At 40.0% G+C, this 17,284-nt stretch overlaps 1 protein-coding gene across 1 annotated transcript; it reads right to left on the bottom strand.

The window, feature by feature from the left end:
- Window positions 1–210: 210 nt before the first annotated feature.
- On the bottom strand, window positions 211–13,216 carry perp (p53 apoptosis effector related to pmp22). Its single transcript, XM_074645621.1, has 3 exons — window positions 12,807–13,216; window positions 3,788–3,928; window positions 211–669 (listed from the first exon to the last, which is right to left on the bottom strand). Exons 1-3 carry the CDS (start codon window positions 13,198–13,200, stop codon window positions 458–460), a joined length of 747 nt encoding a protein of 248 aa, XP_074501722.1. The 5' UTR covers window positions 13,201–13,216; the 3' UTR covers window positions 211–457.
- Between the last annotated feature and the right edge of the window lie 4,068 nt (window positions 13,217–17,284).

The following is a 17,284-nucleotide window of genomic DNA, read 5'->3' as shown; positions in this document are numbered from 1 at the left end:
TCTAAAATAACTAGTCAGGCTAAAAGCTATGCCTTACTCATAATTACATCCCTTAAGGTTAAGTGCACTTGGGTGATCTTGCATTGAGAGTTACTGGTAAAAAGTACAGGTAAAATGAGGAATATGTCTCACTCAAATGCAGAATGTGAAAAAAACACCATGGTAAGAAAGCATTTTTTTATGATGCTGGCTTAATCTAAAATAGAGGTCTGTACATTAAAGCAGATGCGACATCCAATCACAGTTCCAGCGAGAATCCCCCCATTGCTTCCAACGTCGCTCTTGGATGGTATAGAGGAGGAGTTTTCCACTGCCGAACCAAATCGAACTAAACTGAGCCATCGTGGATCTTTGGTGGAATGGTACAGTGTAAAAATGTTCAACGGCCAGCACAGATCCAGCTCAGAGTGGAAGGTGGGACTGTCTGGAACTGGGTGGGTGTGGCAGGTTTAGTCTTTTAAGCGGAGGAGTAGATGTATTTGGTCTTGGCCAGGCCGGTCAGCTCATCCTCGTAGCGCGGCAGGCAGCAGAAGAGGACGGCGCAGCCGATGCAGAGGATGGTGGCGCCCCAGCCGAAGCCGTAGGCCCAGGTGTAGTAGTAGTGGCCCTCGAAGATCAGATCGTTGAACATGACGGGGTAGATGATCAGAGCGATGAACTGGAAAACCACTGCGGGGAGACAAAGAGAGGTGAAGTCAGACACTGACACCGATAGCAGGGTGTGAAAAAATACCTCCACACGAGTCTTTGAGAGTTACATCAACATATCGACATGGAGGTGAGTCAGTGTTAGCAGACGGTGATCAGATGGTTGCCTCTCACGACAATTCTGGAGAAAGGTGTGACACCGATTTGTCCTGTGATGCAATCTGTTGCTGTGACAGTTACGCTTTCGAGCTAAAGGCAGGGCAGGCAGTGAGTCAGGTGTGACACAACAACACAACACAAACTGTTCTATTAATCACAGGCAGGGATGCACCCGTACTGGATCAGTATCGTGCCAATACTGAGTCAAATAGCTGGATCGGGTATCGGTGACAATGGGAACGATCTACTCAATTCAATTATATGTTTATATACTATATACATTATATACTGGAATTTGAATTCCTGTTTAAATGTTGACCAATCTGTTGCTGCAATAAGAAGGTTTACACTAGAACTGTAACTCCTGTTCATTTTGAAGATTTTTTTGCCAAGTTGTTGGTGTGTGATTTATTATTTTAATAATAAAGGAAGTAAATATCTGTGTAATTATTTGTTGCATTTTGTTTTACAAAGTTTGGAAAGTGATGTTTAAGTCGAGCCTGATGTCGTCTTACACATAAAATAATGATCCCTTGATGATAATCTTGAGGTCAGAGGTCAAGGGACCCCTTTTTAAAATGGTCATGCCAGTTTTTCCTCGCCAAAATTTTGCGTAAATTTGGAGTGTTATTAAGCCTCCGTCTCGACAAGCTAGTATGACGTGGTTGGTACCGATGGATTCATTAGGTCTTTCTAGTTTCATATAATGCCAGTAAATGATGCCACTCTCTTTAAAATTTTGCCCGCTACAACCTCTGAAAGAGGTTAATTAAAAATCGATACAGTATCACACCACATTATTTCGCAATAATCATGTGCATCGATATTTTCTTACCCCCCTAGTGTTGTGGCACTTTGTGGAAAAAGGCTGGCAGTGCACTTTCATCACAATAACAAGCGCAAAGTGACCATCGGATGATATCAATAAGTGTTGTCCAATGATCTGGGATGATTCATATGATCCAATAATTGTTGTGCTGGTGAGATGAAAGTACTATGGAGGGATACTGTAAGCGTGTACTTCTAATCCTATTATTATTTCTAATCTGCTTTTTCTTCCAAGACTCTGACTGATACATGAGTCATTTTGTGCCACCTGTCGGAGCCGAGTGCCAAATGTCTCTGTAGCTACAGCCATGAGAAGCCGATGCAAACTACATTCAACTCCCTCCGGCACATTGAAAACAGACATCACGGCACCAACGCAGTATCACCTGTACCTGTGGATATGTCTGGCTCTGCCCCGTGTTCTCAGACTCTCTGTGGGGTGACTCAGTCAGAGTACTAAACCAGCTGTTGCCATTGTCACACCCAAACCTCGCCTTTCCCTTTTCTGCTTCATCCACTCCCTTTGTCTCATACTCCTCCTCCTTTCTACGTCAAACCTTCACACATCATCGTTAAACCTTCACAAATCATCGTGATCACCCTTTTTCTTTGGGAGTAAGGTTGGGTTTCTTATATTACTTATGACGTATCCTTTCTAAAGATATCTTAACTTTGTCATTTCCCGGCTTCCTCTTTCACTCTTCTGTTCTCACACATTCTGGACCTTTCAATGACTTTTAGTATTCGCTTGTCAAATTGAATGAACATCTGTATTTTTGTTTCAGCCGGACCATGATCAGATCAGCATTAGATGTGACAGAAAACTACCTACCACATGGTAAAAAATAAAATAAAATAAAAAATCTATTTTTATCTCGATGGCTAGGTTCTGAAAATCACGAAATAGTACAAAAATCCTAAAATTCTTACATGACACTCGGTATCAGAACTCATACCTTTTTGGGTACAATCAAAATGTCGATGTAGCAACAATAACTGAAACTCTTAATTAGAGAAAGTTTCAGAAAATAGTCTGTTTACTTGTTATTGCAATATATTATTGCAGCAAATTTCCCCGCTGTTGGACTAATAAAGGATTATCTTATCTCTCATCTTATCTTATTTAATCAGATATTTACTGATTAAAATCATTATTATGTCGATTTTAGACCATTTTATTTAAGCAAACCTGCTTGTGTTTGGAAAACATAAAACAGATTTGAGAACTTTCGCTTCTTCTGTTCAATGTCATTGCACACATTGTACAACGACATTTGCAGTAGTTAAGTTAAGAGACGGTAGTAAAAAGAAGTGGCATATCAATAAAAAAAGAAATGGCGAGTGCACTCTCTAAAGATATTATTGCACATATACAGTTATTGCACATTACTCAGGTTTTCAGATATCTGCCACCACCACAATGCGACTGAGGTGAAACTCATTTGTTTTGAGTGGCTCAAAACATTTGTAATTTATTTTGGAACAATTCAACAACAACACGTCTGTCTAGAAACATCGTCCCGACCGCTCAGTGTAACCCCCTGACCTTGCTGTGAAGGGACTATGAACGGACAAACCAAACACTGGCTCTAGAGAGAGCTATTCGCGTTTTTATGTTTCCTGAAGGCCACCGTAGTTCTCCGACACGCTTGTGAAACTGCGTTAACGTGAGCCGCAGAGTGCAAAACCGTGGTACCGCCAGTTGCCGTCTGACTTCTCCTAAAGTAGTGTTATTATGGTAAGGATGGCCTCTTAGAGAGGCGAAAGGCGTTACCACGGTTTTGCACTCGGCGGCTCACGTTACCACAGTCTTGGAAAGGGAATAGTGAGCGGAGGGGTATTTAGTTGGTTGCAATCTGCAACCACACCACTAGATGCCACCAAATCCTACACACTGTACCTTTAATACCACTAGTGTTAAGAGAGAATTTTGTTTTTAGTTTTTTTTGTGATTTAGTTACACTGACCCTTTAATACAAACCCTACAAAACCTGTACACATGCAAGCAGAAACATGCTCTGAGGATGGAATATCAGTACCGGTAAAACCTGAGGCGTCTTTATCAGTTTCAGTTCATCAAACATCTCTCCTCATACTTGCTGAAATGTAGAATGTTTACAGGCGTGTTCGTGTGTGTGTGTGAGTATCTTACCAACGACGATCAGCAGGACTCCTACGAGGGGCAGCAGAGTGATGTTGACCGAGCAGCACAGAGCCACGCAGGAGATGATGAAGGCGATGATGAGGATGAGGAGGCCGATGATCATCAGAGCAGCTACAGCCTGGGCCCAAGCTGGATTATCAACACAAACAAGCATACGGATTAGTTACATGCTGGCAAACGAAAATAAACTCACAGAAACCAATAAAAGTTGTGACTTTTTTTTTGAATTTAGGAATTGAGCAGACACACTTTTATAGTTCCAGGTTATTTTCTGTAATAAAAATGTTCATATGTTCATCCCTTTGGTGCTTTGAGGACTTTTTTGTTTTGTTTTTCGGGTTGTATTTTTATGTACAGTTAATATTAATCTCCTTAAAAGAGAATATTAACTCCACCACTTCTGAAACCAAACCTACGCCCTTGTGCAGAAGCCCAGAATGACATTATATTTTATGTATCATGCAACTGTCAACATTTCTGTCTGACTAGTACGTAAGTCGTTGGTAAATTTACGTACAGCATGCAGTTTTTTAAGCTTTGTTTCTGGGAATAAATGAGTCATCTGTTGTGTCTCTTTCTCTCTCTCTCTCACCACCAGCAGCATGAACTCTTGACGGCACATTCCACAAGGTTATTGAGGTTCTAGCTGATATGGAGAGAGAGCGAGAGAGAGAGAGAGAGAGGCAAGCTGTCTACTTGCTAGACACACCACCGCCACACCCTTAACAACACTTTCCCTCGCACTCTGTTCAGACTTTCTGCAGACATGGCCTCTGTAATTACAGGAACTTGTTATGCCGATACGGTCTGAAAAAGGCAACTCCCGTGGTTGTACTGCAGATCTTTGGGCCTCAACTGATCTCAACACGGCTGCCGGTTTCTCATTTTACAGCTAAACCGTGCACTACAAGATGATTCTGAGAACAATTGAGAGAAATAGGCATTACAGTAACAGAATATTGATTCATATTTGATCAGCTGCTGCCTAGTTTGACCGTTTGGTCGGAGTTCGCGAGTGATTGACAGCTGTTCAGAGACGGCATGGCTCCAGATCGGCTCTGATTGGTTGTTTTCCTCCGGTCTGGGAAATCTTGCAGATGCCATCAGGAGCACCGGAGGCATCGGATGCCGATGCACGGAGGCGCCCTTTAGCGACTGTATGTTAACTAACTCCAATGTAAACCCACCCGTGGCGTTATTGAAGCAAGTGACGTAGTAGTAAGAGGTGGATGAGTCAAACAAACACAAGACTTTCAACCAGGAGACCGCCGCTCGTGTCCCGTGTGAATTAAAAATAAAATGTCATTAGGAGCACCGGAGGACACAGAGGCACATGATTTTTTTTCAGATTACCTGTCTCATGCACTACTGTCAGGATATAGTGACCGTTTAATAAAATCTTATTTGCTCCAACCTGCCGACTCCAGCTTTAAGCTTCATATAAACATGCAGGTCAGAGTTCATCATACAAACTGATTAATCAAACAAACACTAATGCAGATAATCCTGACATTTCTTTTTTTAAATATGGTAAGATCAAGCCAAGCCCGCTGTGCGCATTTTCAACATGCAGTTACACCCAATACGCTGTTATTGGATCGGGCAACACCCTAAATTATTAACACATCGTGTGTGTGTGTGTGTGTGTGTGTGTGTGTGTGTTCAGGTCTTGCCCTACCTGTCTAAGCCTGAGGTATTTCTCTCATCAAGCACACACATGACGCACACCAGACCGGTTCAACTAGTTTCATTTTCTTCCCCATGTTGACGTAGGAAGTAAAACCTATGATATCGCACGGTTACTCTACGATTCTGTGTATTATCGTAAGAATTAGACTATAACAAAACACAAATGAATAATATCCTCAGACCAGAGTAAACTCAGGCAAAGTCATGCAACAACGCGCAAAAAAGATTATCCCTCTTCAAGATCAGATTGTCCATCAACACAACACGTAAATGATATCAGTCTTTAAATCCGGAAAAAATAGTGTCTTCGCCCAATAGATTGATGAATCTATAGGAAACAATGTTTGGCCTCTGTGGCTACCTGCATTTGGCCACGTGAGCAGATGGATCACTTCTACTTTAAGACGCTTTACAGATGAGCCCAGGCTTGTTTTTCAAGTTAAAAATGTGCACATTAATGGGCAAAACAAAGACAGGGAGGAGCTCTACTTGTTGCCTTCATATATAATATACTTACAGTACATGTAATGGTACTTTATTATTATATCATTGCATCGTGTTGTGCTCTCATGCCTGTGTGTTCGATTCGGTTTTTGCAGCGGAATGTTCACATGTTACTTCATATACATGGTGAAAAGGTCCGGGTGTGTGCCTGAGCCTGTCCCGATCCCTCATACTTAATGCAATCCAGCTGTTCCAACATCTGCTTTCCTCTTCTGATCAAAATTGAAGAGATAAGGCTGCACCCTTTCACATTTAAACTGGAACATGCTCTAATCTGCAGCTTTACTGAAAGGCTCGTATGAATTGTACAAATGCAAACACACACCGACTCTCCCACGTACGTTGCATAAAAGCCTCAGCCAGGACAAATGTGTTTGTTCTACAGGTTTTTTTTTGGAAACCTTCAGCCCTGGTCTTATAGTCAAGAACAATATTCATCAAACCTCTTAGAAAAAGGCTTTCACACAGGCAGCAGGGATCACCTCGACACCCTGCGCTCTCCTTGAAAGAATTCTTTTAATGGGAGACCGGCCGAGCCAGTAGCTCTAGGTGGAGGAACACAGTTCCAATGGTTTAATATGCTTTGCTGTTTTTTTTTGGGGGGGGGGATCAAAACACTTCAAAATCAGTTTACAATCCTGTGACTGGAAGTCAGCGGTAGAGGTGCTAGAGAATGAGTGATGACTGTCCATTCATATAGGAGTGGGCGATATGGATTAAACCTCCTATGATGGTATCCAGTAGTTTTCAGGGTTAATTGATTAGACGATCGACAGAAATTTAAATCGGCAATCATATTTGTAATCCATTTCTAATTTTAAGTAATTTTTCAAGCAAAAATGCCAAACATTCTCCGGTTTTAGGCTCTCAAATGTGAGGATTTGCTACTTTTTTTTGGTCATACATGATAGTAGACTCAATATCTTTGGATTTTGGACTGAAGGTCAGATAATAAAAGGAATCGGAAGACACTTTGACATTTTCTAGATAAAACGATTAATTGAGAAAATATCTGGCAGATTAATTGATAATGAAAATAATGGTTAGTTGATCGATTAAAATATTTAATCGCGATTAATCACAATTTTTTTTATCTGTTCAAAATTTATCTTAAAGGAAGATTTGTATTTAAGTATTTAATACTCTTATCAACACGGGAGTGGGCAAATATGCTTGCGTTATGCAATTGTATATACTGTATATATTTATTATTGTAAATCAATCAACAACACAAAGCAATGACAAATATTGTCCAGAAACCCTCACAGGTACTGCATTTAGCATAAAACAATATGCTCAAATCATAACATGGCAAACTGCAGCCCAACAGACAACAACAGCTGTCAGTGTGTCAGTGTGCTGACTATCATAAAGTGGGCATGTCTGTAAAGGGGAGACTCATGGGTACCCATAGAACCCATTTTTGTTCACATATCTTGAGGTCAGAGGTCAAGGAACCCCTTTGAATATGGCCATGCCAGTTTATCCGTACCAAAATTTTGCGCAAGTTTGGAGCGTTATTTATCCTCCTTCCTGACAAGCTAGTATGACATGATTGGAACTGATGGATTACTTAAGTTTTTTAGTTTCATATGATGCCAGTATCTTCACTCTAGCTTTAAAACAGAGCCCGCTACAGCCTAAAAATCGCAAGTTTCGTTAATGCATTAAAAGAATTAGTGGTGTTAAAACTAATTTGCGTTAACACGTCTTTATCACGTTAACTTTGACAGCCCTAATATCAATATATTGTGGGATATGGTAAATTTTCAGGAAATTCAATTGAATGGATAAAATACATTTGAATGTATGTTTTCGGCTAATCCAGCAATTTAAATCAAGGTGTTTCACTGCGTTTATGCAAAAAATCATACACAAATCAAATCTTGCTATGCAGCTGTTTGCTATTTTATTAGTACGTGTCATCATTTTGCCTCTCCCTTGAGCAAGGACTCATTTTAAACCAGTAATTATCTACATTTCACACAATTTGCCAATGTCACAGCATGAAAACATGTTTATTCCTGTTGTTCCTTTGATTCCAGCTTCCCCATGGATACAGGGAGTCCGTTTGGTCCCATGCCAATATTCCCTACGTCCTACATCCGCACACATCGACTCTACTGCTCATGTTTGTTTCCTCAGTATTTCAGTTCACCGACAAATTCCCACAAGTATTTAGACCAGAGCTGTGACTCAAGAATGCTCATGAACCTCAGGGCGAAAAATGTATCTGAGATACAGCCAGCAGTGATCTGGCAGCTGCGATCGTCTTTTCTTTAACCACTTCAGTCCCGCTGAGACTCGGCCAGAACAGCAGCAGTGGACAGTTCAGACTCTGAGAGAACAAAACTACTCGATCTGAAACTTCAAATGAAACCAGAAGAAAAGGCCTGAAAATACTTTTAACATTATGGGAATCAAATAAAAACATTTGTGTTTCAGCCTCTTTAGTTCCCACTCAATACTTGTCTGTACTGCTGCTGTCACTGAGCCAAGAGGGAGGGAAGAAAGTGAAGGTCTGGACTTCTTAATTGTCTTGTTTTGTCCGACAAACTGTCCAAATCCCCTCAAAATTCAATTTGCTATCATGCAACACCAAGGAAAGCAGCAAATTCTACCATCTCAGAACCCGGAACCTCAAATCTTTGCCGTTTTTATTTGAAAATGTTTCTTTCGATCAAGCCAGAGCCCAGTGCTGGCAACTCTTTTCCGAGGAAAGTAGCTAGCAGCACCAGCTCCAAAAGTCCCTAAATCTAGAGAGAAAGTCGCCAAGTTGGCAACACTGACAGTCCGTCCCTTCAGGCCTCCCTCCAAAGCCACGCCCCCAAACTTATCATGACACTGCCCCAAAAATCATCAATGAACACAAACAACGAACACGGCAACTTGTGGAAGACTCCGCTAACGCGCAATTTGGGCCGGATGAAATGATTGGACGGGCGTATTGCAGTCCTGCGACAGCCACAGATACAGGATTCTTTTTCCTTTTTTTTGGTCAAAGCATTTGATTAATTGTTTGCTGTCGGGATGTAATGAGAATTTCAACAAATACGACAATTTTTTTTTAATAACATTATCAAACCTAGCTTTAATTAACTCATCGTTGCATTCTATTTGAACGTTTTGGCTAAAGGGCATAGCACACCAATGTGCTTATCTTTGGTTCTCCATTTATTTTTGTATTTCATTCCATGTCGCTATGTAAATGTAGATGTGTTTTGCAATGTCAACACAATATTTCAGTTACTTGATTTTTCATATACAATGTCTCCTCCATCATGGATGTAAATGGGGAAAAGGTAAATACAAATTTGGTCAAACAAAAAAAACAACTTTGCACCATATCAGATAATTGATCTTATGATTGATGGGCTTGTCAGAGGTTAACAAAGGCTCCCTTCACTCACAGTCAAACCTTGAGGTGGGGATTTGACATGTTAACACTCAGGTTATGTAATAATGACTTAAAACAATGCAGACTTTCCAGCCGCCATAACTAGCAACCCTAAAATGTTCAGGAATCGTTAGAGCTCTGATAGAAGCATGCATACCATTGCCTATGCCTCAGGAAACGTGTACATGCGTTTTGCAGATCACAATATGGAGCTACGTGCCATTAGCTTCTCTAGCCGACCTCCACAGAGTCTGATAAGAGCAACAATACAGTCTTTGTTGGGGGAGTGTGGGAGTAGAATAACACAAATACAACCTGAGGAGGAGGAGAGGGTGAGAGAACACAAGTCTGCTCTGTTCACAGTTATTCTTCAATGTTATTTCAGTGTGAGTGTGTGTGTGTGTGTGTGTGCGTCAGTGAGTTCATGAATCTTCGTTTGGACCTCTACACTGAAGGAAAATCTCATTAACAGGTTGTGTTAACAGGTCTGACAGGAAGACATCCTAAGATCTGCTTCTCATCCGGATTTTCAGGAGCATAGGTCACAAACTATTTTAAATATTCTAAAGTGAGCCTGAGGTGTTTTAAAATGTTTGACCCCAGCAAACCGATACTCTCCTAAAGACTCCCTTACATACCTCAAATGTTTTATTGTATGCACTGCAAATATAGTGTCCAGTTATCAGAGTTGAATAGTCACCTCTGTTGCTATTGTACATATTTCACCTATAGTAATCATTGGTCATGAAGCAGCTTATAGAAGCCATCTAACTGGGACTTCTAACTGAGACTCAAACTTCAGCACAAATTTCAGCTTTGCTAGTTTTATTTATTTTTAGACCTTATAAAACTTCAGGGAGATATTGTTTATTTATTTTTAATTTGCAGTTAACTTTATAAGATGCTGGGAGCGCCCTGCACTTTTTGTTTTCAGATAATGTTGAAAAGTTCTCTTTTAATTAAATATACTTTAAAGGTCCCATATTGTAAAAAGTGAGATTTTCAGGTCTTTTATATTACAAAGCAGGTTGAAGTGCTTTATAAATACGGTTAAACTATCAAAACGCTCAATATACGGAGAAATACACACTCAGAAATTGTGCGTTTGAAACAAGCCGTTAGGATTTCTGTCCATTTGTGATGTCACAAATATACAATATTTAGACCATTACACGTTTTTTAAACGTAAACATTCTAAATGTGTCTCAGTTTATTTCCTGTTGCAGTGTATGTAAATAACATCAGCTGACAGGAAGTAAACATGGACCCAAACTGTTGCCTAGCAACGCAATTCCGTTGCAATTCTGTTGAAATGAGCTAAAACGGAGCGTTTCAGACAGAGAGTAAATAGTTGTTGTAGTTAAAGCAGTACTGTAATAATGTGGTATTGGTATCAATGGGGAAAATCATAAGTAGTTGTAGTAGCATACATTGTTGTGCTTTCTGTAGAAACAATAGTTTTATAAAGTAAAGCATAAACACAGCGTGTGAGTGAATGCAGCTCTGCTTGGCTGGGAATGCGCTGCCACTGTCACAGGTGTGTTTGTTATTTAATCATTCTGATAAGACACTGCCGGGTCTGCAGCTCAGTAAAATCACTATGTGTATTAAAATCAGATTACAGAAGAAAACGGGAAGAAGAATTTCCTGGTAGTGGGTTTTAGAGGAAGCCGCAGGTCACAGAGCTGCTAGGATTATAATCTGTTCTATAGGAGCACTTTTAGACTTTTAAACTGAAAGTATTTTGCCAAATTTTCCAATCAAAACATTCTTCTTTACTTGCGTGGTGTGAGGACATTAACGATGAGATTACAGTCAAGGATTGATCTGCTCGAATGCTCAAACACAATATAGAAATACCCGTTTTAAACTACTCCAATATAAATGGATGATAATGGATAATACGATAGTAATAAGCCCTATTATGGGATTTATACATTATTATTACATATTTATATATCTTAAAAAAATAAATAAAAATAAAAAACAAAGCATTCGAATAGTGACTTGGAGGTGGAGTACCATGGCAACGGTCATAGCTTCGAAGCATTCGGGTCAGCCCGAGAAAATACTCTACAGTACCTTTGAGAAACTATGGCGATCTTTGATGGAGTTTCTAGAGGGGGAGAAATCTGCAGAAGCCTTGAATATTTGCTGATATCATAATTTATGTGCATTGTTGTTGTTTTTTTCAATGATTTACTTATATTTACATAGGTTGCTTTTTATCTCTGTTGTACTTAGTAATGCTTGTTGTACTCTGTCAAAACATAGAATTAGATAGTGAATTTCCTTAAAGGTCCCATATTGTAAAAAGTGAGATTTTCATGTCCTTTATATTATAAAGCAGGTTTAAGTGCTTTATAAATACTGTTAAACTATGAAAACGCTCAATATATGGAGAAGCACACACAGCCCGTATTCAGAAATTGTGTGTTTGAAACAAGCCGTCAGGATTTCTGTCTATTTTTGATGTCACAAATATACAATATTTAGACCATTACACGGTTTTAAACATAAACATTTTACAGGAAGTAAACACAGACCCAAACTGTTGCCTAGCAACGCAATTCCGTTGAAATGCACTAAAACGGGGCGTTTCAGACAGAGGGTGAATACAGGTATATTCAGACAGACGGTATGAGGATAATATATTTTTTTTTAGCATTACAGCATGTAAACATGTTCTATTAGAAACACAAAATACAAGTATGAACCTGAAAATGAGCATGATATGGGACCTTTAAGTGCACCTAAGCTGTTTGTTTGGTGAAATATTGGAGGAGTTATGTTGAATACTCAATAAATACAATTTCTACATTAAAAAAAACCCCATTATATATATATATATATAATTGTCTTTTTCCACCTATGGCTCTTGCTGCATAGTATGAGGGTCTTTGAACTGCTTCTTTGAAGGTATCTTCTAGTTTTTCCTTGTTGGAACTATTGATGTTGAGCCCATTGAAACACTTTATGTGATATTGGTGCTATTCAAAATAAGAAATATTTCTCTTGGCATTGTAAATCCACTTATAGAAGAAGAGGCTTTTTATAGCTACAGCACCTGCATGAAATCACCCTCATTCCTCCTGTATTTGCCCAGCCTGACTGGGAAAGCGAGTGAATCATGGAGCAAAGTTCAGTCTGCCTGCCTAACAGAGAGAGAGTAGAAGGCCTATGCCCTCCTCCTCCTCCTCCTCCTCTCATGGAGTTTGTGCCTGTAGTCAGACTCAGAGGTCGAGTCCTTCAACTCTCACTATGTGAATGTTGAATGTTACATCTCAGCGACACACAATCACCTCACTATCTCTATTAACTCTCTTTATGTCATCCACTCTAGTCTTTAGTGGTCTAGGAGGACCTCTATGAGACCGTGTTTCATGTGTAGACGGTAAAAACACTAAAGACACTTACGGAACTCCATGAGCGACTCGCAGTTCCAGTTATCGTTCCTGCCTCGGCACTGCTGCCACATGCTGGCGTAGTGAGACTTGGCGTCCTCGTCCTCGACCCATCCCGACGTCGCCGCGATGGCGATAATGTCAAAAATAATGGCGAAGAGCAGCAGCAGGGGCACGATCCACCTGCACCGGGGGTAGGCGATCCCACAGCGAAACATGACCGACGAGAGGAGCGTGTAGACGGGCTGGAGACAGAGAGGAGGACGAGCTGGGTGTTTGTGTGTGAGCGGTGCGGTGCGTCCGGTTATATAGAGTCCTCCTGGAGACTTTGCGCACAGAGAGAGTCTGTCAGTAGGTGTGGTGTGTGAAGAGAGAGAGAGACAGAGAGCCCCACCCGAGTGTGTCATGCAACCTGTTCTGGGATGTGAAGGGTTGGGCTAATGTGTGTTCTCCAGAAGCTGAATCAGGCCCAGCCCCATTCACTGTGTCATATTACACCATGGGGGAGCCTGTTCAACCTGAATCCTGATTCCTAGTAAACATTTTTAATGATAGTAAACTTGGTGATTTTCTGATGTTGTGGATTACAACAGGTAGCTATGGACTGGCCAGTGAGTGGGCAGGGTGTGAGAGGACAAGTTAAAAAGTAGAGTAGAAATGAGAAAGATGGTGAGATGATGCTTTAGCCACAAGATGGCAGCCCAGCTCACTGTAACAAGGAGACCTATAACAGCAGTTATAGAGAGAGAAAACACACAGTCACTGTATTTCCCCAGTTCTCTCTTTACAATAACGAAATAAAGACCCATTATATATATATATGTATTTTTTTTTTTTTCATATATTTTTCACCATATAAATCTGAGATACTGATTTGTGCTTGGCTTGTTCCTTTAGATCCTGTGGTGCAAGAAACTGTAATAAATTCAAATTCAAAATGTACCTTAAAGGTCCCATATTGTAAAAAGTGAGATTTTCATGTGTTTTATATTATAAAGCAGGTTTAAGTGCTATATAAATACTGTTAAACTATCAAAACGCTCTATATACAGAGAAATACACACAGCCCGTATTCAGAAATTGTGCTTTGAAACAAGCCGTCAGGATTTCTGTCCATTTGTGATGTCACAAATATACAATATTTAGACCATTACACGGTTTTTAGACATAAACATTCTAAATGTGTCCCAGTTTATTTCCTGTTGCAGTGTATGTAAATAACATCAGCTGACAGGAAGTAAACAATGACCCAAACTGTTGCCTAGCAACGCAATTCTGTCGCAATTCCGTTGAAATGCACTAAAATGGAACGTTTCAGACAGAGGGTAAATACAGGTATATTCAGGCAGGCAGTACGAGAAAAATAATGTGTTTTTTGAACCTTACAGCATGTAAACATGTTCTAGTAGAAACACAAAATACAAGGGAAATGTGTCAAGTATTTACTACTCTTATCAACATGGGAGTGGGCAAATATGCTTACTTTATGCAAATGTATGTATATATTTATTTTAGGAAATCAATGAACAACACAAAACAATGACAAATATAGTCCAGAAACCCTCACGGGTACTGCATTTAGCATAAAAAATATGCTCAAATCATAATGGTAAACTGCAGCCCAACAGGCAACAACAGCTGTCAGTGTGTCAGTGTGCTGACTTGACTATGACTTGCCCCAAACTGCATGTGATTATCATAAAGTGGGCATGTCTGTAAAGGGGAGACTCGTGGGTACCCATAAAACCCATTTACATTCATATATCTTGAGGTCAGAGGTCAAGGGACCCCCTTGACAAGCTAGTATGACACGGTTGGTACCAAAGGATTCCTTATGTTTTCTAGTTTCACAAGATGTCAGTATCTTCATTCTGGTTTTAAGCTACAACCTCCAAAAGATCGGTTACGTTAATGCATTCAAGAAATTAGCGCCTTAAAACGAAAATTTGTGTTTATGCGTTGTTATCGCGTTAACTTTGACAGACTTAACATATACATTTTTCACCACATAAATCTGAGTTACTGACTTGTGCTTGGCGAGGTTCAATACACATGGGCTATTTGTTCCTTTAGATTATGTTGTGTGAGAAATATTGATAAATTTCCGCTGCATATTAAGAAAAATAAATTACTACTACAGTTTTAGAAAGAAAGTTAGATAGTGGCTCAGTGTAAGCTCAGCATTTTAGCTCATTTGTATGTAATTTGTTTATATCCATCCATCCATCCATTATCTGTCCACGCTTATCCTATTCAGGGGCTGGAGCCGATCCCAGCTGAAATTGGGCGAAGGCGGGGTACACCCTGGACAGGTCTCCAGACTATCACAGGGCTGACACATAGAGACAGACAACCATTCACACTCACATTCACAACTACGAGCTATTTAGAGTCAACAATTAACCTAACCTGCTTGTCTTTGGACTGTGGGAGGAAACTGGAGAAAACCCACGCTAACAAGGGGAGAACATGTAAGCTCCACACAGAAGGGCCCCAAGCCAGGTTTGAACCTGCGACCCTCTCGCTGTGAGACAAATTTGTTTATATATATTTTTTATTTCTTAAAGGTGCAGTGTGTAGGGATTTGGCAGCATCTAGCGGTGAGGTTGCAGATTGCAACCAAAGAGTATAGAAGCAAAGAGACAAAACTTTTTTCGACAACAGCCGCTATTGCCATTTTGGACAGAAAATGCCAAGGACACCATGGCCATGGACGTATAAAGAGTCTGTAAATCAGAGGATCTTCTTTTTCTTTTATAGGTAAATCAATTTTCCCAGTATGAGCACTTAAATAGCCCTCATTTAAATCATTATGTCCTAAAAGTTGTACAATTAACTAATAGCCGAGTAGTTATATTCTAGTATATAGTAGTTATAATAGTATGCACATTTATAATATTTGTATTGTTCAACACAGGCTATTTCGGTACAGACATTGAATATGACAATAGAATAGAAATGTTTTAGTTTTACATTTGTACGGCACTTTGTAGGCGGACGTTTTACTGGCGTCCGGTTGTCAGTCCAAAATGGCTGCTGATGTTGCAATGGAACGAACAATTGTCTTTCACTTCTTAGCAATATACGTCCTTTGCTGCAACCATAGACTGTATATAAAGATGGAAGACATGGCAGCTCCCCAAAAGTGAAGCCAACACATCTCCATCGCCCCCTGGTGGCTGGCTGCAGTATAGGTTATAAATCCCACCTCCTCCATGTTAGTGGATGGGACATGGGCCAAACTAAAAAGTCACGTCAAATACATTTTTCCAAAAGCTAGTTTCTGTCATTTAAGGAAGTTCGTATCTTTCTGATTCAAGTGTTCATTTTTCTGATAAGTTTGGTTTTAATTAGTTATTTGATGCTATAAAAAGGGGGCTGAGATGTCATGATTGACAGCTGTGAGTCTCTCTTGCTGCGGCCATGCTCGGCACCGCTGCTCAACGATCACTACTGCGCAGACTCCGACTCCAAATGACGTCACAATCTCAAGATGGCAGCTCCCGTAGCTGCGATATTTTGGCTTCACTTCTGTACAGTGGGAGGAAGTGGAGACGCGTCGTTCGTCTATATATACAGTTTATTATTGCAACCAACTGAAACTTCTCCCATGTGCCAAGAGTGAAGGAGAACTACGTTTGCCAACGCGAAAACGTGAAAATGTGAAAATGAGAATGGCCCTCTCTAGAGCCAGTATGTGGTTTGTCTGTTCTGGGCTACTGTAGAAACATAGTGGTCAGCTCCGTGAAGAGGACCCGCTCCCTATATGTAGATATAAATGGCTCATTCTAAGCTAACGAAAACACGATTCTTATTATCAGGTGATTATACACTAACGAAAACATTCTAGTTAATATTATATTCCATTTCTGCCAATAGATCTCCCTAAATGTTACACACCGTTTATTGATGCATATTATGATGAGGGCACCTAGAGATCAATGCTGTCTTCACATTGAGGACCACAATGAAAACAAGTCTTGACATTTTGTGTGAATAAACTAAACTGAAAAAGAAAGCAACACAAAATTAAACGCTAAACCTGAATAATCTTTTGCACACACTTTACACCATACTTTAATCCACTTAAACACCTGAAGCAGATTCTGGTGTTTGCGCTCTGTACCACCGTCAAAACACCAAATGAGGGGAAATCTTTTTGTCAGAATGGTTGGAGAAAATCTAGTGCTTCATAACGCTGAATAACAAGTCTCATGACACGTTGGTGATTTTACTGGGATAAAGGGGACACTTTCTGATTCACAGCTTTAAGCTCATATTTGAGTAAAAAATTATGCAATATCTCAAACACAAACTGTAAGAACCCGCAGAGTCTGTCACTGAGTCTAGAAAAAAAACTGTCACCAGATGACATCATCAATTCTGGTGTTAATACTCTGATGTCCACAGTAGGGAGACAGTAGCCTGTGTTTGTATATGCACACAATTCAAATAGCATGAATTTGTTTTGATGTGGATTTTTATTTTAAT

Source organism: Sebastes fasciatus, chromosome 9 (genome assembly GCF_043250625.1).
Source record: "Sebastes fasciatus isolate fSebFas1 chromosome 9, fSebFas1.pri, whole genome shotgun sequence".
NCBI lineage: Eukaryota > Metazoa > Chordata > Actinopteri > Perciformes > Sebastidae > Sebastes > Sebastes fasciatus.
This window is presented reverse-complemented; position numbering and strand designations above follow the sequence as displayed.